At 33.6% G+C, this 24,802-nt stretch overlaps 1 protein-coding gene across 1 annotated transcript in view; it reads right to left on the reverse strand.

The window, feature by feature from the left end:
- BMP5 (bone morphogenetic protein 5) overlaps positions 1–24,802 on the reverse strand; it is a 115,811-nt gene that overhangs the window by 26,953 nt on the left and 64,056 nt on the right. Inside the window, exon 3 of the mRNA XM_061195182.1 lies at positions 9,793–9,941. Coding sequence (XP_061051165.1) covers positions 9,793–9,941 — 149 coding nt within the window. The remainder of the gene's footprint in view (positions 1–9,792; positions 9,942–24,802) is intronic.

Here is a 24,802-nt window from a genome sequence, read left to right on the forward strand (position 1 = left end):
ATATTCTATAGTCAAACCTACTTTTAAAGAAAAACCATTTTCTCTCTACCAATCATTATACAAAATTAAACTAGGCCCTGGAGGCCCATTTCAGAGTACCGACCAGAGGAAAACATAATAGAGATAACAAAATGGATATAGATATTTAAAAAGAAACCAGCATCGTGATTCTTCATTTTCCAAAGAACTAAGGCATCTGTAAATTACATTCAAACCATTTTGTTCAAAATATGAGGTTTTAGCAAAGCAGTTATGGCTCACCCTCTGCTCATAGGGAAAAAAAGTTAAAAAGCAAAGCTAAACACAGTGAAAAATTAAAAACTTGTTTTATTTGTCAGAGATTTTTCTTTTCAATTTTTTGAGGAAAAAATTACCCCAATATGTGCTCCCCAAAATACAATTCAGGGAGTCCTCTTTAGGGCTGGAATAATACCAGGTCACCTTCAGCCTTGATGCTGGGAAGGGGGATGGCGAGATGAGAGAAAGGATGAATTTCATCCTGACTTTTTGCAAAATAATCAATTAATATGTTTTGGAAACTGCATGCTTGACTAGCCTCAGGTGAGTTTGCTGCACCGTTATTGAAACTACAAACTTGAGTACCAGTTGACACTTAAAAAGGATGGTGGGGGAGGTAGACATGAGGATTCTATGATGGGGAGTGTGGATTAAGGACAGTAAAACAGAGGGGAGAAAACAGGGAAGGAGAACCCAGCAAAATACATTAGTGAGTGACACAGGGCACAAAGGAGGGGGACGTTCGTTATGGAATTAAAAATAAATTAAATTTGGCTAAATTTAATTACATGTTGAAGCTGATCACTGGAAGGAAAAAAAGTTACTTTTTTCTTCTTTTCAGTCTATAAATTTATCAAATTAATGATAATTGTGTAAGGAGCTAAAAGAAATACTGAAGTAGTTAGATTTAAAAAAACAAAAAATATGGTAAAAATGCTGTTACCTGTTGTGGGTCAGATCACAGTTAAATTCCAGACAGAAAATATAAAAACCCAAAGGTAATTACCAACAGATCCAACATAAAGTTCAATTTTGTTCTATAACAATCATTATTAATAACATTGTCCTGTTTGGAAATTATAAAAATGCATTAATTTTTTTCAGTTTGGAATTTATATAAAATTCATATCATTTGTGAGAGTCATAGTGTATGAGATCTTGCTAGGAAAACAAATCATTTTTAGGTTCAAGGGCAAGATTCTTGTGCTTTCTAAGGCTAAGTTTCCTTGCATACAAAATGGGAAAATAATAAAGATAAAGTAGACATTCCATTTAAAAAGCTCACCAAATGGCTGGCATCTAATACGCTCAGGAAATATTAGTTTCCGTTAGTTATTAATATTATTTTGATTGACCACCACAGCAAATACATGGTTTGAATACTTATTTTATATGAACTATAGATGAACCTAGGAAATAAAACCTGAATTAATCATGAAAACTAAAAAATACGAAATATTAGCATGGAAGAAAAAAAAAGTACTGCCAAAATCAGGGTTTAAAAAAAGCAGCTAATTGTATAGACAGAAAATAAGTTTTGCTAAGTTGAGTTTGAAATACATATAGTTTATAAAAATCCTATATGACTAAGAGAATTAATAAGAACTTAGGTTGAACAAAGTAGAAATTTAACAGTGCTCCTATATTTATGTTTACTTCTCTAGCCATGAAAGGCATATTGATGATTTTGCTCATTTTTATGCAGTGGGAAAGGAGGAAAAATCTAAAGCTGGAAGGATTTATGTTCTCTGATGTGCTTTAAGATATTACACAAGTTAGAAAATCCATAAGTCACAGCTTACGTGGGTTTGGAAAATTAACAAATACTGATCTTAAACCCCAGAGGAAATCTATGTCATATTTATTTTCTGTAGAAATCTAGTCATTTTTACCATAAAGATACAGGAATTCTTCTCAATGGAAACTCTTCTGAATCATTCACATAAAATGACCAAGGCAGTTGTTTTGCTTAGCTATCTTTTAAATCTCTCTTATGGCTTGATTCATACCAAAAAAAAAAAAAAAAAAAAAAAGATTTTCTTAGAAACTGACATATTGCCATAGATTTATTTATGTTTTAAAGTTTTTAAAATTTTATAGAAATATGATAGAAACAGAAGCCATTTTAAAATGTTCTGGAGAAATTTAGATTAAGTTTTACATTTTGTTATGATACTGAAAAATATATTGTGGCACTTAAAGAAAAAGAAAATATAATCCTACTTAAATGCTGTAATAAGAGCTCTCTAGACACCTTAATAATTATAGATTTTCAGCTATGAATTTATCTGATCCTTCACGTGATCAGGTGGGAATTTGTTTATGCCTGGGTATTACCCCTCTTTGTATACACACACACACACAAACACACACAAACATTTACCCCAAAAGATGTCTAATATTTCTTACTTCCCTTTATCCATTTCTCCATCTCTGATTTTATATAATATTTTGAGTTTTGGTTTGAATGAAACTATTTAATACCAAGCTCCTTAAGATGGTACATATCTATTCACTGTACCCTCTCTGAAAATAATATTTATATGTGTATAATGCTTAAAGTGTAAATATATAAATTACAATTACCTGAGAAATTATCACAGACAATATAATAATCCCTAGACAAAAGGTCAAATAAATAGTGAATTCTTCTAGTCACACAAGCTCATTCCCTCACAATACAAATAATTCCATAGCCATTAACTCCCAGGTCTTAGGCACTTTATTCTTATGCCTTCAATCTGCCCTTTTTACACATTGATTTAATTTCTGGACTACAGGGAAAATTTAATTTTACTTATTCACTGTATTTATTTAAGTATTTGAAGATAACTATTCTTCAACTGTCCTCCTAATTTATTCTTAAATATTCATCCAAAAGTCAAGCAAGTATGCTCTAATTATCCTCAGCATTAAACATTAAACATAAAGAAGTACTTCATTTATACTAATATTTACCTAAAACAAACATAGGAGTATATGTTCCTTCTTCCTATCAGAACTTTTAGCAAGATATGCAATTTTTGCAGTTTCTTGGAAGTAGAGACTCTCATTTATTTGTTTGAAACCAATTGTCAGCACCATAAATTCAGCAACAGGGAGCCATATGGTTTTATGAACAAAAAAGACTTAATTGCTTTAAAAGATAAAGTTCAGATAAGGGAAGAGAATATTATCAAATCTCAAAATATTTAAAAGATCCTCTGATAAGTGGACATAATTCAACTTTTTGAACTGAGGTACATAATAATGAGAAACTGTAGTCAAAACAGCAGGACAAAAAGAAAAATATCACCCTTGATCTCTGAATTTCTTCTGCTACTTATTAGCACTATGTCAGCTGATATTCAGATTAACCAGCCACATAGATCATTTGACCCTTGAGACAGATAAATAGTCATCTGACAACACAAGGGCTTAATTTGGAAAATTTTCCCCTGAGTTAAAAAAGACTGTATTTGGGAATCTAAGGATAACACAACAAACTTATTTAATCAGATAATTGAATTGAAAAGCAGCAGATTCCAGGACTTACTAAATTTAAGCAGATATCACATTAAGAACTCCTCATCTCTCTCAGACAAAGATGTTCACATTTAATAAAAGTAAAAGAATATCAAGTTAGTAACTCACATATTAATTTAATATATAATGACATGAGGACTTTAGATTACAGAATAGATTTTTCTAATTAGGAGTATATATTCTGTAATTCAAAAGATGTCATGGAACTTTTGAAAAATCTGATTTAAGACAGCGTATTTAAAAGATATCACAGGATACTGCAGTTTTGGAGAAAAATTTTATCAGTGCTTTAAATTACTCTTCACGTAATAAGGAACAATAGAAATAAGCAACAATTCGAGGTTGTAGAAAAAGAAAACCTAATCCCATTTCTTATTAATGTAGGTGTGACAATTGTCAATTTGCAGGAATGAGCCCAAAAATTCCAAGTGAAAGGGTAGAGAACATGTGAAACCCTGGGTAATAAAAGTTTTAAAATACTCACTTTCAGTTTAATTGTACTCATAACTAAAGTTAAGACCTTTTTTATAATTTGAATAATAATGTTGGTGAAAATAAAAGAGGATGAAATTGTTGGTGCTTTTAGAAAAGTTCTGAAATATCAATATATTTATGTACATATATAATTTCTAAAAATGGAATAGAGAAAACTTTTGTGTACTAACAATCAAAAAAAATTAAAAAACTCTAACTTTATCCCTTTACAGTGTCTGGGAAATATAACTGCTAACCAACATGGGCTATATAACCTGAGGAGGCAATAATTACAAGGGTTTGTTTCCTTGACTTTCAAAGAGGTCTTCTATGATGTTTTTCCAATCAATTCATAGAGTATCTTCATTTTCTGGCTTTTTTAATGGGAAATATCACTTATGTAGTGGGGATTTTATGCAATTTGCTAAAAAAGTTAGCACAACATATATTAGGAGTTCTTGGGTTCCACTCTTTAACAAAGATGATCAATGTTTTTTTAACCATGTTTTCTATGAGCATTAAACTACTGCTTGTAAGAAGCCATGTTGATGTGTAACATTTGCTAATAGGTTTACGAAGCCAAATGATAGTGATTTACACTGAGGCATCTCTGGGTTGAAAATTTTTTCTGATAGTTATGTACGCCAGCCTTTAATCAATTATCCTCGTATATTACCCTATAACAAGGGTCGTTTCCCTTATATTCATTGATGCAGTTAGTTATCCCCCAAATAACCATGTCATTTTTTTCTAAGAATAAAGTTGTTGGGCCTCAAGAAAACTACCAGATTAAGTACTAATAATTTGATATTCTCCAGTGCCTATGAAGACCTAGCCAATATAAGCAATCAATTGATCATGACACATATCTCTGAATGTTCATTTCTGTTGGCTTCATACCCTAGATCAGATGTACTTAAAAGCTTCCTACCAATAATCATTTCATCAACCAAAGTTATTAGACTTGTGCCTAATAACGTAACTATCTATACACTATGCTTCCAACTCAAGATTTAAGAACATATATCAATAATCTTACCTTTCTCCAGTGGACTATCATTTGTGAATTTATCTAAAGTCTTATTAAATCATCTGTAAAATCTCCACAATGAAAGAATTGATCCTAATTTAAGGAGTATCATGTAGAGTAAGTCGCTGTGCATTTTCTCATCCAGTTCAACCCAAACACCTTTATTCCTGTCTCATCATGTTCCGGGTACTATTGCTTAATATAGTCTCACACGGTCCTTGGAAGGTAGTTACCATTACACTCATTTAATTAACGCTATGGCTAAAATGTAAAATATTTTGTCAGAGCCAAGATTTGAATCTAGTTTTCCTAACGATTTCTTCTTAAAATTTCTATTTCCAGAATGGAGCGATCAATTCTATTTCTTTATTCTCTTTATTTAAATTAAGTATCAAAACCTTAAACTCTAAGTTATAACAATAACTATAAATTTCTTTATATTATATTTAAGCATTAATGATAATGAATTTAACTTGATAGTTTCATACCTCTGAAATCTTTTTTTTTTCCCCTTGATTTGGCTACAAAATTTAGTGAAACTTTGAAATCTCTGACTTTAAATCTGAATTTTTACCTTGATATGCTTGGAAATTATGCCACAACTTTGTCCAAAGAAAAATGGATTTTAGAGTCTTATTAAAAAAGAACTTTATACTGTTTCTTGGACATTGAACAATACTCTGACAAAACAACATTTTGATGACTTGAATATAAATGAATCAGAAACATACGGATTGAATTTTCCTTGACATATAAGCGGGTTTGAATAGAAAGGAAAAAGTCATTGGCAAAATTTACTCTGAGTATTGCCAAACCTAAAATGTCTGAAAACATAGGGTTTTTAAAAAGACATTCTAATGATCCCAAAAATACTATCTTTGTTTTTCCATCTCTAAATTATTCTATAAACCCAAATTTGAAAAAAATGAATTAATTTACTTGGAAGGTTTAAACTATATAAAGCATCAAACAATGGAAAATTACACTGTTTGGGGAGAAAACCCAAGTCTTAAAAGCTAGATTAAATTGTTATCTGGGTAATAAACTCTGTGTATGTATATATATATATAGGACATATATATATATGAGATATATATATAGGATATACATATATATAGGATATGATACCAATTACCATAGTTTTATTAACAATTTTAATAAGGATCTAACAAGCCAGGTAATTAATGTATGTTTATAATTTAGGGAACTGAACATCTTAAATTATAAGACAGACCTAAATCTACTCATTTGCTGCTAAAAAAAGAGTACCTATTTTATCATAGAGGGTTACTAACCACCATGAGGGAGTGTTAGAAAATTCTGAAACTGATTTAGCACAGTTGGATACAACCACTTGTATGGAATTTCTAGATTTTGCCGTTAAGAAGCAGCAATGTTTCCTTTCCATTTGCTTGCTCATATGTTTGCTTTATTTAGCTGAAACAGACATTTGGAACTCAGAGAATTATCTATTCTGCATGAAAAAAAATCGATAGAATATCCTTAAACTCTCCTGCCAAATCCATGGCAGTTCACTTATCAAATTTCTAAAAAGAATATTTTACAAACTGACGTACTTTCCACAGGTCCTTTGAGGAATCATGATGCTACTTTTGATTTCAACAGTCTTTTGATTTCCAAAATATATTTAGATCTCTTAGCTATTTTTCCTTTGTGGAAGCAGGATAAACAAAATTTAATAATCTATATCACTGACTTTCTCCTCACTTTATGATTGAAATGATTTTAATTACTGTACTGTGGTTTGTGGTATAAAATTCTCCTGTGTTACACCAAATTGGTTTGGTTAATAATCACCCCAAATTTACAGTTTGGAAGGTCTTCTTAAGAGTAACATGTTCAGATATGTAAAATAGATAAACAACAAGGTCCTGCTGTATAGCACAGGGAACTATATTCTATAGCCTGTAATAAACCATAATGGAAAAGAATATGAAAAAGTATATATATATATATATATAACTGAATCACTTTACTGAACACCAGAAACTAACACAACACAGTAAATCCACTATCAATAAAAAAAAAAAAAAAGAGTAACATGTTCAATGACAGGTGGTCCGTAAGAGCCTTTTAAGTCACAAACTCATTCAACAATCATTCAAAACATGTTTTTAATACCTACAACCTGCATGGTACCAAGTACCAAGGGTTCCACTGTGAACCAGAAATACACATCCATGACCTTATGAAACGGATATTCATTCAAATACGTAATCATGGAAGTGTTACTCTGATTGATTAAAGCAGCAAGTCTAGTTCTTTAATGACCTGTGGTCAAGTTACAAGAATATAAACATAAATTAGATGTCATGTGCCTTCCATGATTTGTCTCCAAATCACTTTCCTAATAGCATCTGCAATCATATTTATACATGAAAGCTGTTCTAGCCAAATCTGGACTGCTGAATGTTCTAGACAACATCATGCCTTTTTGCCATTCTATGTATTTACTCACATTGCTTCCTCATCCAGGAGCTACCTCTCTCCTCCTTTCTCACCACCACACCCTCTCCCTCCTCATCTTCATTTCTTGAAATCTTACCCAGCTGACCTAGCCCAGAAGTCACCTGGACCACAGTCCTTTGGCTCCGTTTGGACTTAACCATCTCCTTACATTTCCTATAGCGTCTTGATTGTATCACTATTTTTAGGATTTAGGGCACTTTAGTCTTTCTTAAGTAGCTATATGTGTCTGTCTCCCAGGTCATTGTCTCCTTAACACTTTGTCTTGCATGAATAGGCACGCGAAGATTTTATGTCGAACAAATGAATAAACGAATCATAGTCAACAAATGAATTTGAAAGGAGACTTTCCTGAGTTTCATTTTTTCACGACTTCCAATTACTTTTGCTGAGAAGTAAACATATTCAGATTCCATTGTTGCAAATAAAAGGTGGTCTGTCTGCTCTGGCTTAAATACAAAAGGCCAGCTTGTCTAGCATATTTAATCATTTTAATATTTTCATATGAAACAATATTAAAGAACCAAAGAAGAGCAACAAAAGGCTGTGTATCTCAAACCTAACTTTTAAAAAAAGAATTTGGAAACCTTTGAAAGAAGTGAAATGTTAGTTTATTTTAGGCTCCAAAAAATCACATAAATAATATGTCATTTAAAGTAAAATTACCCTTAAAATATAAGAGAAATCAATCAAAGGAAAAGGATAAACAAAATATAAAGTAGTTCTCAGAGAGAAAAGGATGAATGGAAAGCAAGATAGAACTAAATAGTATAGGGTCCTCCAATTTCTTCCCCTAGATACGTCTTCCTGATCTTTAAAAGACTGTAGCTTGAATTTGCTCACTGTTCTACACTCAGAGTCCATTGGACTCTTAGTGTGTAGTGAAGTGCATTCAATAATATTATGTGCTGACTACCTCATGCCTCACTCAACTGCAAGCCTCGTGAAGCCATCTCTGTACTTGCTCACTATTTTGTCTCCAGCATCAAGCCAAGCACACAGCACATCGCTACTCAGTGAGGATTTGTGAGCATTTGTGAGCATAAGAATAACATCTGGAGCTTCTCAAAAAAGATTTCCTATAGACCTGTGGACTAAGAATGACACCTGCCATATCAGTAAACAAAGGATGTTTCAACCAACAAGCCATCACACTACAGCCACCCCAACGCTGAGCCCTGAGGGAAGTTGGGGTGGAAACAGGATGCCCTACATCAAACCATCAGCCACTGCAGCTGCCCCCTGATGGTGCACCCTGAGGAGACTCAGGATGAGAAAGCACATGATACTGACCCAGACAGCTGAGATGCATATCAAAGGAATGATTTCAATAAGCCCAGACTCTTGCATCTTCCCATACATAAATTTCTTAACTTGAGATGCCTGTTTTTCTTTAATTAACAATAATCTTTTTATGTTCTGACTACCTGGTCTTTGTTGCAAAAACTCCTGTATATCCTGGCTCCTCCTCCACCTCTTTGGAGCTGTCCCTTAGAGTTATCTGAGAGGCTGTGTCCTGGGCTTAAGTCCCCAGTTTTGTCCACCAAGTAAAACATAACTCTCAACTTTTAGGTTGTGCTTTTTTTTTTTTTTTTTTTTTTTTTCCAGTCAGCAGATCTCTCCCAGAAGTGATTCTGGAGCTGTTGTCTTTGACCAAATATTACAATATGTTAAGACCTAACTCAGTATCATTTTCTGCAGTTTTTTATGACTCTTTTGTTCCATCCCCATCCTCCTCTGTATTATGGTAGGTCCTTTGTCTGTTTCCCTATCATCTGTTTTGATATATATTTCTTTTTATAAGTCAGGTTTTTGAGATATACTTTGAATATGGTAATATCCATTCTTCTTTAGTGTACAGTTCTATACATTTTTACAGATTATATAGTTGTGTAACCACCACAAAATCAAGACATAGATCCATAGCATTTTATACATCGATTTCTTTTGGTATTGTTATATCACAGTAGTTCTACTTGTTTGCATACAGGTCTTCAACACAAGGCTAAAAACTGCAAGAGCAGGAACAGAACTTAATTCTTTACCCCCCACACCCACTGCAGAGCCTGACAATAAACGTGTGTTTGATAATGTGTTTATAAATAAATTAACTAATCAATATATTGCCCTAACTTATAGAATGCACCACTTTGCACATTGTGTGTATAAAACATACATTGGTTAAATCCCACAAAAAGCTGTAACTCTCAATGTGTCCAAACCAGAACTCCCCCAAATTTATGAAATTCAGTGCTTACCATCTCCTGTTTCTGCACAGAGTTGTAAGCCCAAATTGTTCTGTGGATTAATCACCCAATGATTGCTGGTCACAGTGATATCAAAGACAAGCCAACCCACATCTAGAGCTTGGGCCTTTCTTGTGTCTAACAAGAACAGATCTGCATCCCTAAAAGAAGAAAGAGAACAACAGCAAAAAAGAGTTACAGGTTTGAATGAAGATCATCATTTCCTACACTTAAGTGAAAACACTACAAAAGCACTCTTACAATAACAGGAGTTCATTAAAGAATAAGAGGAACAAAGGACTCAAGTGATGAGTAATAAGATACAGAACGTTTTATTGCTGGAATCCCAGCCCAAACCTGGTCCAGATTAGGAATATCTGACAGCAATTTCCATTTGCCTGCTCTTCACTGTCAAGTTTCCTTTACAAAGGGACTTAGTGGTCTTGGTTTGGTCCCTGATAATCAGTGTTTTCCCAAACCATTACCTATAAGTAGCAGTACATTGGCAAGTACACAAGCAAGGGTTAAAGTGAAAAGAGACAGAAGTGAAAGTAGCTGCTCCAGTCTGGATGGATGTGGATTCTCCAAGGAGATGGAGGGCAGGCAGGCTGTGATGCAAGCCTCTGATTTAGAGGGAGTTTTCCTTTTGTTCCCCTCTTTCATTATACTTTTTTCCATTTTTATTACATATATTTTTCATTTTTATTTCATTTTCTATTTTTATTATATAATTAATTATTTTATGGATCCCAGAGGCCAAGAGAGGGTCACCAAGTATACCACTGGATTAAGGGAGAAATCCCGTAGATTGAGCTATGGCTCTTCCCTGACTCACTTTAACACTTTCTTTGCACACAAGTCCCCTGGGGACAGTAGTACCTATGCATATAAACTTGTATGTTTTAGGATAATCTCCACAGTGTTACTGTTATTGACATTTATCAATCTTAACTTTAGTATTAAATTTACAAATGTATGAGTATTTGTCAAACTATAATGAATTATTTTATTTATTATATCCTTACTACAGGCAGCTTCTGAGCTAAGTGCTACATCTTTTTGATGTTTAGTCTTTATTTTAATTTGTTTTATTGAAGTATAGTTGATTTACAGTGTTGTGGTAATTTCTGCTGTACAGCAACATGATTCAGTTATACATATATGTATACACATCCTTTTTCATATTCTTTTCCTTTATGGTTTATCACAGGATATTGAATATAGTTCCCTGTGCTATACAGTAGGACTTTGTTGTTTATCCATTCTATATATAATAGTTTGCATCTGCTAATCCCAAACTCCCAATCCATTTCCCCCACACACACCTCTCCCTTGGCAACCACAGGTCTGTTCTCTATGTGACATTTAATCTTTACAATAGATTTTTATATTGATGAAATTAAGGCTCAGATAGGTTGATGGTAAAAACAATGGAACTCCATCAAAGTAGAATAGAAATACACTATTATGCACTTTATGACTGTGCTGAATCTGACAGCATATTATTCATATGAGGAAGATCAGAGCTATGTCATAATAAGCTATGTTAAATACTATTCCACTGTATTTTCCATCTATTTGTATCTTAGAAGTCACTTTAAAGGTGGCTTACAAAATGTAAAAAACTAATTTTGAATAAAATCAAATCATGCATATTTATTATTTTCTTAGAAAAAAATCTATAATTGAAAACTGAACTATAACAGAAGTAAAGAATCTCAGTCAATATTTTAGAAGGAACCTCTTCATTTCTTTACTTAAACTTGATTTATACCATTCTTCCATTAACCTAGAGAACTTAAAATTAATGTTTTATGATCAATTATATTGTCCAGCTACTGTACACCAAAATATGCAGCTTTAATTCTCCTTCACAATTTTAATCATAGTGATTACCAAAGAAGGGTTACAGACACTTTTTCACATCCAATACAGGAATCAGTTTGAGTCACCGCAGACATACAACAGGCATATACTACAATTCAATGAAAAGATAAATTCATTCCCACTTGAATTTTAAGGACCCATTATTTTCACAGTGTGATGGAATGCAAATCAAATTCTCCCTCTTCCTCCAAAATTGGAAAACCTACCAAATAAACAGAATTTAAGAAAATATGGATTATTCTTAAATTTTTGAAATATTTAAAAAATGTCTTTGAGACTGTAATCTTGGAAGTAACTTAATCACGTTATTAGCTTCTTAAACAGAAGAAGGATTCACCTTGTAGCTTGGAAAATACGCAAGTGCTACCCTGCTTTCAAAGCCTGCTTTCATTTGAAATATGGTAAAGATGTTCTAATAAACTCTGCAAAGCATAAAATGCCATCCCTTGCTGTGATATAAATAAACATTTGAAAAACAAAAAAGAACAAAGAGGTAAATTCTGAGAGCAATTTCAACTAGTTAACAAATATCTTTATGTAGTTATTTAGGTGTATTTTCTATTATTTTTAAATTGTGCTACTTTTCCAGAAAAAAAAATTTCTCTAACTATTCATATTCAAGTCTCAACACTGTTAAGCATGTCTATGAGGAAAATAGTTTCAGTTTTAATGAATATATTTAGAAAAAGCATCAGCCAACAGACCCAAGCAAACCCTAAATACCTGAATTTCAGTGACGCAAATCTAATTCATTGGAAGGTAAACTTAGGCCAATAGTATGATTTGAAAAAATCCATATATTTCTAGTTCACCTCTGAAAAGTTATGAATGATCAGTTGTCTTCATAAGCTTCATGGATTCCTATTCTTGAGCCAAACTATTTTATTTTTGACTGTTAACTTCTATTCTTTAATTTCTCCTCTTTCCTTTTGTGTAAAGAGCTCTTCTGCATTACCTACAGACAAGAGAATAAGCTTTAGGAGAGTCAAGTCTGTTTATTTATTTATGTATTTATTTATTTTTTTAATTTATTTTTTGGCTGTGTTGGGTTTTCGTTGCTGCGTGCGGGCTTTCTCTAGTTGGGACGAACAGGGTCTACTCTTCGTTGAGGTGCGTGGGTTTCTCATTTCAGTGGCTTCTCTTGTTGCGGAGCACGGGCTCTAGGCACGCGGGCTTCAGTAGTTGCAGCACACAGGCTCAGTAGTTGCGGCACGTGGGCCCTAGGGCACGCAGGCTTCAGTAGTTTTGGCACGTGGGTTTATGGCTCACGAGCTCTAGAGCGCAGGCTCAGTAGTTGTGGCTCACGGGCTTAGTTACTCCATAGTATGTGGAATTTTCCCGGACCAGGGATTGAACCCATGTCCCCTGCATTGGCAGGTGGAGTCTTAACCACTGTGCCACCAGGGAAGTCCTCAAGTCCATTTTTAATAAGCACAATGGTAATAATTTTGTAATTTTCACTCATGTAGCAACTTTCATAACAGCATCTTAAAAATAAATTCCTATCCATTCTGTAGAAATCGAGACGTGATTTCTTTGGAAGTATAAAATTATTCCACTAAAGAAGAGCACTTATCTCCCTGGAAATAGAATATACTAAATATATCCTATAAGCAGTATAAAATAAACTTGTTAAAGTTGCCTTGCCTTATCACTTTTACCTTTTTTTTAAAGAAATTCTTACAACATCTAATAAAAGAAAATTTAAAATATTAATGCATTTAAAAGGAATGCAGTACAAAGAAAATATATATGTAGAAAAATATATTCATTTGTAGCAGAAATAAATCCATAATATAATTATTTTATATTATGTACAATTACAGTAATGAAACTAAAATTAAAATCTGCATTCTAGTAAAGGAAATAAAGTCCACCTACATGGATGTATGCAAGCATTTCAGAATGTTACTGTGTTAGTATCCTAAGGCTGCCATAACAAAGTACTGGAGCCTGAGTGGCTGAAACAGTAGAAATTTATTGTCTCACAGTTCTGGAGGCTGGATGTCCAAACTCAAGGTGTTGGCAGGGTTGGTTCTGTTGAGGGCTGTGAGGGAAGAATCTCATTGGCTTGTAGGTGGCTGTTTCCTCCCTGCATCTTCATATCACCTTCCTTATGTGTACATCATTGCATCCAAATTTTCCATTTTTATAAGGACACCAGTCATATTGGATTAAGACTCACCCTCATTTTAATTGAGTTACCTCATTAAAGACTCTGTTTCCAAATAAGATCACATTCTGAGATACTGGAGGCCAGGACTTCAATATATGGATAAGGGAGAGAGGGGAACATGGTTCAACCCATAATACTATTTTAAAATATTTTTTTTAAGGCAAGAATAATCCTGGATATGAACATTCTGTGTTTATAGATATTATAGCAATTATCCACATTGAAATGTTTTCAAAAACTAATACGTGAAAGTCAATTTATATTGATCAAAATAACTCATAATGATGAAAATTTGTATTTTTCTTTTTCAGGTAGAATTTGAACCTTTGTCTTGAGTATGATATAGATCAGCATAATAATTTCTCATACAGTTAAATGAAGCTATCATGCACTTGTTAAATACAGAGTCATATTGAACAGATAAAGGATTTGCATCACACAGATTTATTGGATATGAAATATATAGATATGCTGAATATAATTAATCACAGGCAAAAAATAATATGTAGATATGTAGATACAGTTAGAGTTCAATACAAATACATGTGAGCATATCTTACTTCAGTCATGACCAGAGGTTTAAACATGTGTTTTCATGGGAAATTGGTGGGGTTGAAGATACTGCTTTGCAAGGGTGCTTTTTATTTTACTGAGAGAGGAAAGGGTTTTGTATACATGCCTTGGGAGCCTCAAAATACCATAAGGGTAGGAACTTCACTAAAGACTGAGCAGCAGGAGCCAAATTCAGCAAAATTTGAGTTATCATCATTCTTACCACTCATCTGAAAATAAAGAGTCTTACATACCTAAAACTATGACACGGGAAGAAATAAAGTGCATTGTAATAAAATAAACTAGAATTTGGAGAGCAGACAGAGCTTGAACAATAAAGGAATTCCTCAGCCTCTGTTTCCCGAAGCCTAAAAGATAGTATAATAATCACTGCCTTAAGAGATTTTGTGAAGACCAAATGTAATATAATCTGAAGATCTATCTGGAAGAGAGGAAATTATAGTTGAATCTTTACCTAGTTTGTCAGACATTTTTCCCAGAAATAGAACATACAATCCTAAAATTTGTACAGAACCACAAAGACCCCGAATAACCAAAGCAATCTGGAGAAAGAAGATCAAAACTAGAGGCATCACACTTACAAAGTTATACTAATCAACACAATTTGATATTGGCACAGAAACAGACACATATATCAATGGAGCAGTATAAAGAGCCAAGAAATAAACCCACGTATATGGGTTAATTAATTTACAATGAAAGAACCAAGAATATACAACGTGGAAAGACAGTCTCTTCAATAAAGTGTTGGGAAAACTGGACAGCCATATGCAAAAGAATGAAACAAGACTGCTGTCTTACACCATACACAACCTTAACTTAAAATGAATTAAAGACTTGAATGTAAAACCTGAAACCATAAAACTCCTAGAAGAAAACATAGCCAGTAAGCTCCTTGATATTGGTCTTTGCAATGATTTTTTTTTTGGCTCTGACACCAAAAGCAAAAGTGACAAAAGCAAAAATAAACAAGTGGGACAACATCAAATTAAAAAGCTTTTGCACAGCAAAGGAAACCATCAACAAAATGAAAAGGCAACCTATGGAATGGGAGAAAATATTTGCAAATCATATATCTGATAAAGAGTTAATATCCAAAATATATAAAGAACTTATACAACTCAATAGCAAAAAAAAAAAAAAAATCTATTTAAAAATGGGCAGAAGACATACAGATGGACAAGTACATGAAAAGATGCTGAACATCACTAATCATCAGGGAAATACAAATCAAAACCATAATGAGATATAACTTCATACCTGTTAGAATATCTATTATGTATTAAAAAGACAAGAAATAACAGGTGTTGGTGAGGATGTAGAGGAAAAGGAACACTTGTGCACTGTTGGTAGGAAGGTAAGTTGGTGCAGTCACTACAGAAAACAGTATGGAAGCTCCTCAAAAAATTGAAGAAAAAAAAAACAACTATCATTTGGGCCAGTAATTCTGGTTATTTATTGAAGAAAATGAAAACACTAACTCAAAAAGATACACACATCCCTATGTTCATTGCAATATTATTTACAATAGCCAAGATATGGAGACAACCTAAGTGTCCATCAACAGATGAATGGGTACAGAAAATGTGGCATATATACACACACACACACACACACACACACACACACACACACACACACAATGGAATATTATTCTGCCATAAAAAAGAATGAAATCTTGCCATTTGTGACATGAATGGACCTTGAGGGCATTATAATAATTGAAATAAGTCAGATGGAGAAAGACAAACACTATCACTTATATGTGGAATCTAAAACAAAACAAAACAACAAACAAACAAACAAAAGCCCAAGCTCATAGATACAGAGAACAGATTAGTGGTTACCAGAGGCAGGGGGTGGGAGTGAAAGAAATGGGTGAAATAGGTCCAGAAGTGTAAACTTCCAGTTATAAAACCAGTCATGGGGCTGTAATGTACAGCATGGTAAATGTCTGTAATTAATAATACTGTATTACATATTTTGAAAGTTACTGAGAGAGTAGGTCTTTAAAGTTCTAATTACAAGAAAGAAAATTTCTAACTAGGTATGGTGACAGAAGTTAACTGCAGTGATCATTTTACAATATATGCAGATATTGGATCATTATATTGTATACCTGAAACTAATATAAAGTTATATGTCAATTATGCTTCAATAAAAAATACTTAAAAACGAACTAACAACAACAAAAAAATGTGTGAATTAGTGCTTTTGGTAACATAATATTTCTGATGACAGCATTATACACAGACTCAAAAAAATGCTACTTTTATAACAACATAGATGAATGTGAAGATGATGAACTTTGTAATATCGTGATATATGATTCAAAATATGGCTATAGTGATGATGTCAAACATGCATGTGAAAAGTTTGAAAAAAGTCTCTACATATATATTTTCAAAGTGAAACAAGGAATATGACTACATTAATGAAATTTTATATAACATGATTAAAATATGTAAAAATAATTATATTAATAAATGATTATATCTTTTTACTATTTAACTGCTACTATTATATTCATTATATATCTATGTCTATAAACACATCCAATTATATAAATATTCAATTTCCTCCTCTAATTTCTTTGATCTTTAACTTGAGTAAACCAAATATTTTTACACAATCGTATCATATTCTTCTTCATGACCTTCTTATAATCACGTACACAAGCATGCCTAGTAGCATACTATGCATGTGGTTTTGGATGCTTGAAATGTTAACTCCTTCTACTTTCTACATAGCTGAATAGTGGAATTAATGAAGTATTCTCATTATAAGCCCCAAATACAAATTATAACCAGTAATGTCTGATGTGAAATCAGCTAACCTGGGAGTCTACCTCTGAAAGTGAACAAAATAAATCACTGAATACTAGAATTAAGTGGGATGTAAATTATGTAGCCAAACTGTTATTTGATTGATGAGAAAACTTAGAGAGAAATCAAATTATTTCCCAAGGTCACTCACCCAGTTGGGAGACCAGAACCCAGGTTTCTATATTCCATCTTCAGAACACTTTCCCTTATATCACTGTAGCTCCCTTTTTAGTCCCAAACCATCCTTTAACTGCCCTCTTTACACTGAAAGATAATTGGTTTTTGGATTGGAATACTGAAAGGTTGAGCTGAGCCACCAGCTTAAAACAGGATGGCAGACATGGAGCCAAGGAGTGACCATGTAATCAAGTTAAGATGAGGTCATTAGCAAGGGCCTTAATCCAGTATGACTGCTGCCCTTATAAGAAGAGGAGAAGAGACACAGAAGGAAGACAGCCGTATGAGGACAAAGGCAGAGATGGAACTTATGTTGACCCAAGCCAAGGAATATTTGGAGCTACCAGAAGCTGGAAGAGGCCAAAAATAATCTTCCCCTAGAGGTTTTGGAAGGAGTATTGTCTTAACAAAGCTTTGATTTTGGATTTCTAATCTCCAGAAGTGTGAGAGAATAAATTTCTGTTGTATTAAGCCATCCAAGTTTGTGGTAATTTGTTACAGCAGCTCTAGGAAACTAATACACTCCCCTAGTTTTCACAGATTAAATATTTCACATATTAAATAGGAGGTGGTCAGCAATATCAAAAACTGAGAAGAATGGGAAGAACAAAAAAGTGTCTAGAAGATTTAGTAGCAAGGAGAACGTTGGTGGATAATCAATAGAGTGGAGTTATGGGAATCAAACTGCAGTAGGTTGAGGGGTGAATAAAAGATAAGAAAGTGATGTATTTAAAGCAAAGTTTTATAACATGAACTTCACTAAGATATGGAGAAGAGAAATAATGTGGAATAGTAGGAACAAAGCGAGTCAAATAGAGGGATTTTTAGTAAACACAAGAAGCATCAAATATTTATAGGACACATTTAAATGCATATTTAAAAGATCTTAGCACTTCACTTCTCAGCAGGGGGAATTGGGTAAACTAATATACATCAGATGAGTCCTTGGATGGAACCCCCATTCATCTTTTGCCAAAATCTATTTTATCAAAGGTATTGTTTCATAGGCTTGTGGCAAATAAATCCTTTTGCTTGTTTCTAAGTATGGTTAACAAACAGTTCTCATTGGTATCTTATTACTTGAGCAGAAAGTGTAGGACTCATGGCTCCTCTGAGGAGTCTCATTATAAGTCTACTTTCATAAAGTAAAGAATTGTAATTATAGGTGGAATTGGTATCTGCTAAATTTCAACAATGACTTGCTATACTTAGGCTTTGCTTAGTAGTAGAAAAAATAATTATGCCCTTTAAGTCATCTTTCTGAGCTTTTGTTTATTCTTTAAATGAAGATTAAAATAAAATCTACTTCATAAATCCCTTGCAGGGATAAAAAAAACTACACAAATAAAAATATTATGCAAATTGCTATAATTGCTGTTTTCTTACCAAAACACATTTATGGCATGTAAGTATGCATATAATAAGCTGTATATCTTATGCTTCATGACAAAATTAGGGTCAGAAGTGATTTATGCAATCACTACTGTCAAATTTCTTTAATAACCTGCACTTATAAATTTTAGATATAGAGATTCATTCATTTTATTTAAATTTAGTAACATTTATTGATACATATAACCCATAACGAACTTTTGTCCCTAAATTCCATTAGAGGCAAAAAATGAAGTTGAAAACATATCAAAAAGGAAGTAAAATTATTTATGTACTCAACAAGAGATAATGAAAGAGAAATATTCTTTAGATTGTTACAGTTTCAATTAAATATATGCATGCATATGTGTGTATATATATACATTAGAGAGAGAGAAAGAGAAAGAGAAAGAGAGAGAGAGAAGAAACAGTTAACCAGGAGCATAAACATTCTACTGTCTAACCAAGAAGCTCTAAATCTTGCCAAGAAAAGCTTTGGGAAATTGTCTGGAAGATACACAGATACATTTCAGAGCAAAAGTTAAAATACTTTTCTATTTCCATGAGGCATGATCCTTACAGAGCACAGAGATATCTACACTTTTCCCAAACTTTCTACTATTAGGACGTTTTCACCTCCTTCCATCTCCTTTTGTCTCTGAATAGCTTATCATGCCTAGTAGAAATGTAATGACGGCCACCCAAGAAGAAAGCATACATCTTTCTCTGGGTATCTGACATAAATACACCACACCATCTGAGAAACCTGACATACAGCTCTAAAACAGAGCACATTAACAATGGATGCAAATTAATCAATGATATTCTCTGGGGTTTATAATGTCAAAATCTTCTCTCATGTGCAATTTCAGGTTTAAAAGTGTTAGAATTTGACTTTGTTAGCTGATTGATATTTTCAGATGGCAATTATTTTTTCTCCCAAAACAAATGTGAAATAACAAGCTTCTGTAAATCTCACAGAACACCAATTTTCAGAATATCTAATTCAATGCTGTATTTACATTTAAAAGGCACATATGCAAGCTGGTAAAATAGTAATATTAGATGGAATTGAATGGCAAAAAATGGGAAAACAAGTTGAATTCCCACTATGAAAATTCAATAACTTTTCCCTCTGTGGAATTTTTTAAATTGCCAAGATACTGATAATGTTAGCAGGTTTCCTGGCACTACATCATTCCATATTTTTCCCTTGCAGAGAGATCTAAACATGGGCTACTGAATACACACACACACACACACACACACACACACACACACACAGGAGAGTCCCTCACTCAACAAGAAGCAAAGAAGTGAGACTATTACATACATAGTCCAACCACTTTTAATGCCCTCTAATGAATGAGTGATACACCTAGTCCAGGTTCCTAAGATCTCTTCCATGTTATGACTCTTAGGACCCCAAATATGAAATAGTCGGGGAAAAATTGACTCCATGGCATGAATTATTCCCATAATTTAGGTTTATAACTTAAATCTACAACTAGAGCAATATTTCTCAACCTCAGCATTAGGGAAAATTTGGACCAAATCATTCTTTATTGGGTAGGGGTGTGTCCTGTTCATGGCAGAAGGTTTAGCAGCATCTTCCACTACCCCAGCATTCCTACTCACTGGGTGCCAGGAGCCCTTCATTCCTCCACCCTCACCAACTGGGACAACCAAAAATGCCTCCAGACATTGCTACATGTCTCCTGGGTGTTGAATCCCCTCAGCTGAGAACTTGAACTAGAGCTTGATCCCTGCACACTGCAGAAACACAAGCCATGCTTGTCTGCTGTCCTATATACTTAGAGCAGTCGGAACTGACCTTCCAAGTGTTAGTTATGCTGTTCTCAAAAGCTCACAAAATCTCCCTGGGTGGAAATTGAAATTGTCAATGTGTATCCTGAAGTACGTCCACAGAAGAATCAAAAATCTTAGAGAAGCAGGAGGGGGGAGATGATGTCAATGTGAAACTGACTGTGGACTTGAATGATGACAGCTCAACTAAATATATCCAAGCAGGGAAGATGGCAAATGACAGCGAGCAGGCTGGCTTAAAATATTTTTGCAGTGGAGCACAGAAATTGATATTCATAGCAGAACATTAGGAAAAGGTTGAATTCTACACAGCACATTTTCTTTTGGGAATATATAAATGTATATATTGTGAAAAAAATTAATTCAAGAAAAGCACTTAGCACAGTGCCAGACACATGGTGAGTGCCCATTAAATGGGCAAGTGCTGACTGCTCTTCTTAGTAGTAGGACTACTGGCATTGTTCTTACTATTTAATTCTTTATGCATTTAAACATTTTAATGCTTAGGAATATTTCTTCTAAGTGCCCTCTTTCTCTCTACCTCTCTTTCTCTCTCTGTCATTATAGGAAGTTCTCCTACACTGTTGGTGGGAATGTACATTGGTGCAGCCACTGTGGAAAGCAGTATGGAAGTTCCTCCTAAAAGTAAAAATAGAGTTACCATATTCTCCACTCCTGAGCATATATCCAGATAAAACTATAATTCAAAAAGATACATGTGTACCTATGTTCATAGCAGCACTATTCACAATAACCAAGACATGGAAACAACCTAAATGTCCACCGACAGATGAATGGATAAAGAAGATGTGGTACATATATACAATGGAATACTACTCAGCCATAAAAAAGAACAAAATAATGCCACTTGCAGCAATATGGATGAAACTAGGGAATATCATACTAAGTGAAGTAAGTCAGAAAGAGAAAGACAAATACCATATGATATCACTTTTGTGTAGAATCTAAAATATGACACAGATGAACCAATCTATGAAACAGAAACAGACTCAAGTCATAGAGAATAGACTTGTGGTGGCCAAGGTTGAGGAGGGATGGGGGAGGGATGGAGTGGGAGTTTGGGGTTAGCAGATGCAAACTATTATCTATAGGATGGATAAAGAACAAGGTCCTACTGTATAGCACAGTGAACTATATTCAATATCCCATGATAAACCATAATGGAAAGGGATATGGAGAAGAATGTGTGTGTGTATACATATATATATATTTATATAAAACTGAGTCACTTTGCTGTACAGCAGAAATTAACACCACATTTTAAATCAACTATACTTCAATAAAAAAAGTCAAAGAAATAGACTTTAAAAAAAAAAAAAGTTCTTTCTCATCTTCAAAGGCCCAACTCAAGGGTGAACTCCTCCTAGTGGCTTTCCCCAAGGGCCCTCACCCTCCCATGTGAAGAATTAATTTCCCCTTCATTTGTATTTTGTATTCATTTGTACAACACATAGTACATACTTACATCATACTGCTTAGCGCATTGTATTATAGTTATTAAAGCCTGTGTGTGGCAAGCTCACCCCAACCCCTGCCTCAGGCTATGAAATGTAAGGATCTTATTTACTCTCCTTGTGTACCCTGTGCTGGCCACATGTAAGTTGCTCAGGAAAAGCATGGCCAACTCAGCTGAATTATCTGGAAAATTCAATCATGTGGAAACCTCATTTCCCAATAATGTCAGATATGTGAGGGGTGACTGAAGAGAAATGCCTTCTATACAGAATTTGGGACTGTCAGCTTCACATGAAAAGATTAAATGAGTGAAACGATGTGTATTAAGTTTTTACCAAGAAAAATAAAGATTTGGATAAATATCAGAACACTTTTAAATGGCACGCATTGACGTATGAGTAGGGATAAACAGGGAGGTGGGAGATAGTAGGAATAAAACATAATTTTAAGAGTTTTAGGTCTTGCTAAGATAAATAAGTGTGAAAAGAGATGACATCATGGGTCTGTCTCTTTCGTATTTGATCACATAACATTGTCAAAGGATTTATAGATGAGATGGTTAATAGACCAGAGAGCATCTTGTATATAAAACATATCTATAATACATCAGTCTAAATTACTTCAAGGATCCCCACCTTGACACTCCTAGATGATATCTTATGGGAAGTGGCCTTTAAATATGTGAAATTATACACACACACACACACGTTTGCACTGTCAAATGCACTGCCTTAAAGAGTACAGTCTGCACTGACTTTTCAATTGTTTCTTAGTTTAATTCAAAACACTATTACACACTACTATATATAAAATAGATAACCAACAAGGACCTATTGTATAGCACAGGGAACTGTAGTCAATATCTTGTAATAACTATAATGGAAGAGAATGTAGAAGAAAAATATATATATTTATATACATGTATGTATAACTGAACCACTTTGCATTATACCTGAAACTAACACAACATTGTAAATCAACTATAGTTCAATAAAATTTTTTAAAAAAAGAAACAGTACATAGATAAAATCCACAAGCTTGAAGACAAGTTTTAAGAGGTGACCTTAGGCTTGAAAATGTCTAGAGGTACAAGTTTCTTTTCATATATCCATTTTAGTTCTTGATTTGATAAATATATGAAAACACAAATAATCAATACTCAACAAATAATAATTGGATATTAAAATGGGTTTCTCAAAATGAAATTGTTTCAATTTTACTGTGATCACATGATATATAAATGAAGTATCTTTAATCCATTCCTCCTCAATTCAGAGAATTAAAGTCAAGGTTCCCAATTGGCAGGAACATTTTCCATAAAAGAGGGGAAAGAAAAAAATTTATTTATCTTCATTTTCTGTGGAAAAAAAAATGTATCTTGTAGCTTAAGAAAAAAATAAGAGCAACTTATTTTTTTAATCCTTTATTTTGTTCAGTTTAGTTTTGATTTTTGCCCCTCTCTACCTGGAAATGTTGGGATTGTTATTTGGTAAAGAAACATGTAACATACTGTTGTTTCATTATCTTCACTTGCTCAACTATGCTTATGCTTGTTTTGATTACAAAAGTAATTTTCACTATAAAAATTTAGAACGTACAGAAAAGGGGGAAATCAAAATTTAAAATTACCTGCAAGCTTTCAGTGAACACTTGCTGCTTCCTTCCAATCTGTTTTCCACATGAATTCATCCTAACATAATTATGTGTATTATGTGTAAATAAAGTTTGTTTCCTGTTTTATTCAATTAACATTACAGCCTGAGCACTTTCCAGTGTTACTAATATATTTTTAAAATACAATTTCTACTTGCCCTATGAAGTATAGCATTTCCATTTTCCATGAAACAAAGCGCAACTTTTTCTGTTCTGTTTAAAATTAAAATGTTCTCAGTCTATGCTATGGTAACCAATAATACTGTGAAAAACATTTATATGTGAATCCTTTTCTAATTTTCTATATCTCTGATACTTCTGTAAAATAAATTCATAGATAAGCAGTTTCCCATCCTCTTGAACTGTATTTTTTTTAACATCTTTATTAGAGTATGATTGCTTTATAGTGTTCTGTTAGTTTCTCCTGTATAACAAAGTGAATCAGCTATGTGCATACGTATATCCCCATATCCCCTCCCTCTTGTGTCTCCCTCACACCCTCCTTATCCCACCCCTCTAGGTGGTCACAAAGCACGGAGCTGATCTCCCTGTGCTATGCAGCTGCTTCCTGCTAGCTATCTATTCTACATTTGGTAGTGTATATATGTGAATGCTACTCTCAAACTTCGTCCCAGCTTACACTTCCCCCTCCCTGTGTCTTCAGGTACTTTCTCTACATCTGCATCTTCATTCCTATCCTGCCTGTAGGTTCATCAGAACCATTTTTTTATTTTTTTAGATTCCATATGTATGTGTTAGCGTACTGTATTTGTTTTTCTCTTTCTGACTTACTTCACTCTGTATGACAGACTCTAGGTCCATCCACCTCACTACAAATAACTCAATTTCGTTTCTTTGTATGGCTGAGTAATAATCCATTATATATACGTGCCCCATCTTCTTTATCCATTCATTGGTCATTGGACACTTAGGTTGATTCCATGTCCTGGCTATTGTAAATAGTGCTGCATTGAACATTCTTGTACATGTCTCTTTTTGAATTACAGTTTTCTCAGGGTATATGCCCAGGAGTGGGATTGCTGGATCGTATGGTAGT

The sequence above is a fragment of the Eubalaena glacialis genome, chromosome 7 (assembly GCF_028564815.1).
Source record: "Eubalaena glacialis isolate mEubGla1 chromosome 7, mEubGla1.1.hap2.+ XY, whole genome shotgun sequence".
Classification (NCBI taxonomy): domain Eukaryota; kingdom Metazoa; phylum Chordata; class Mammalia; order Artiodactyla; family Balaenidae; genus Eubalaena; species Eubalaena glacialis.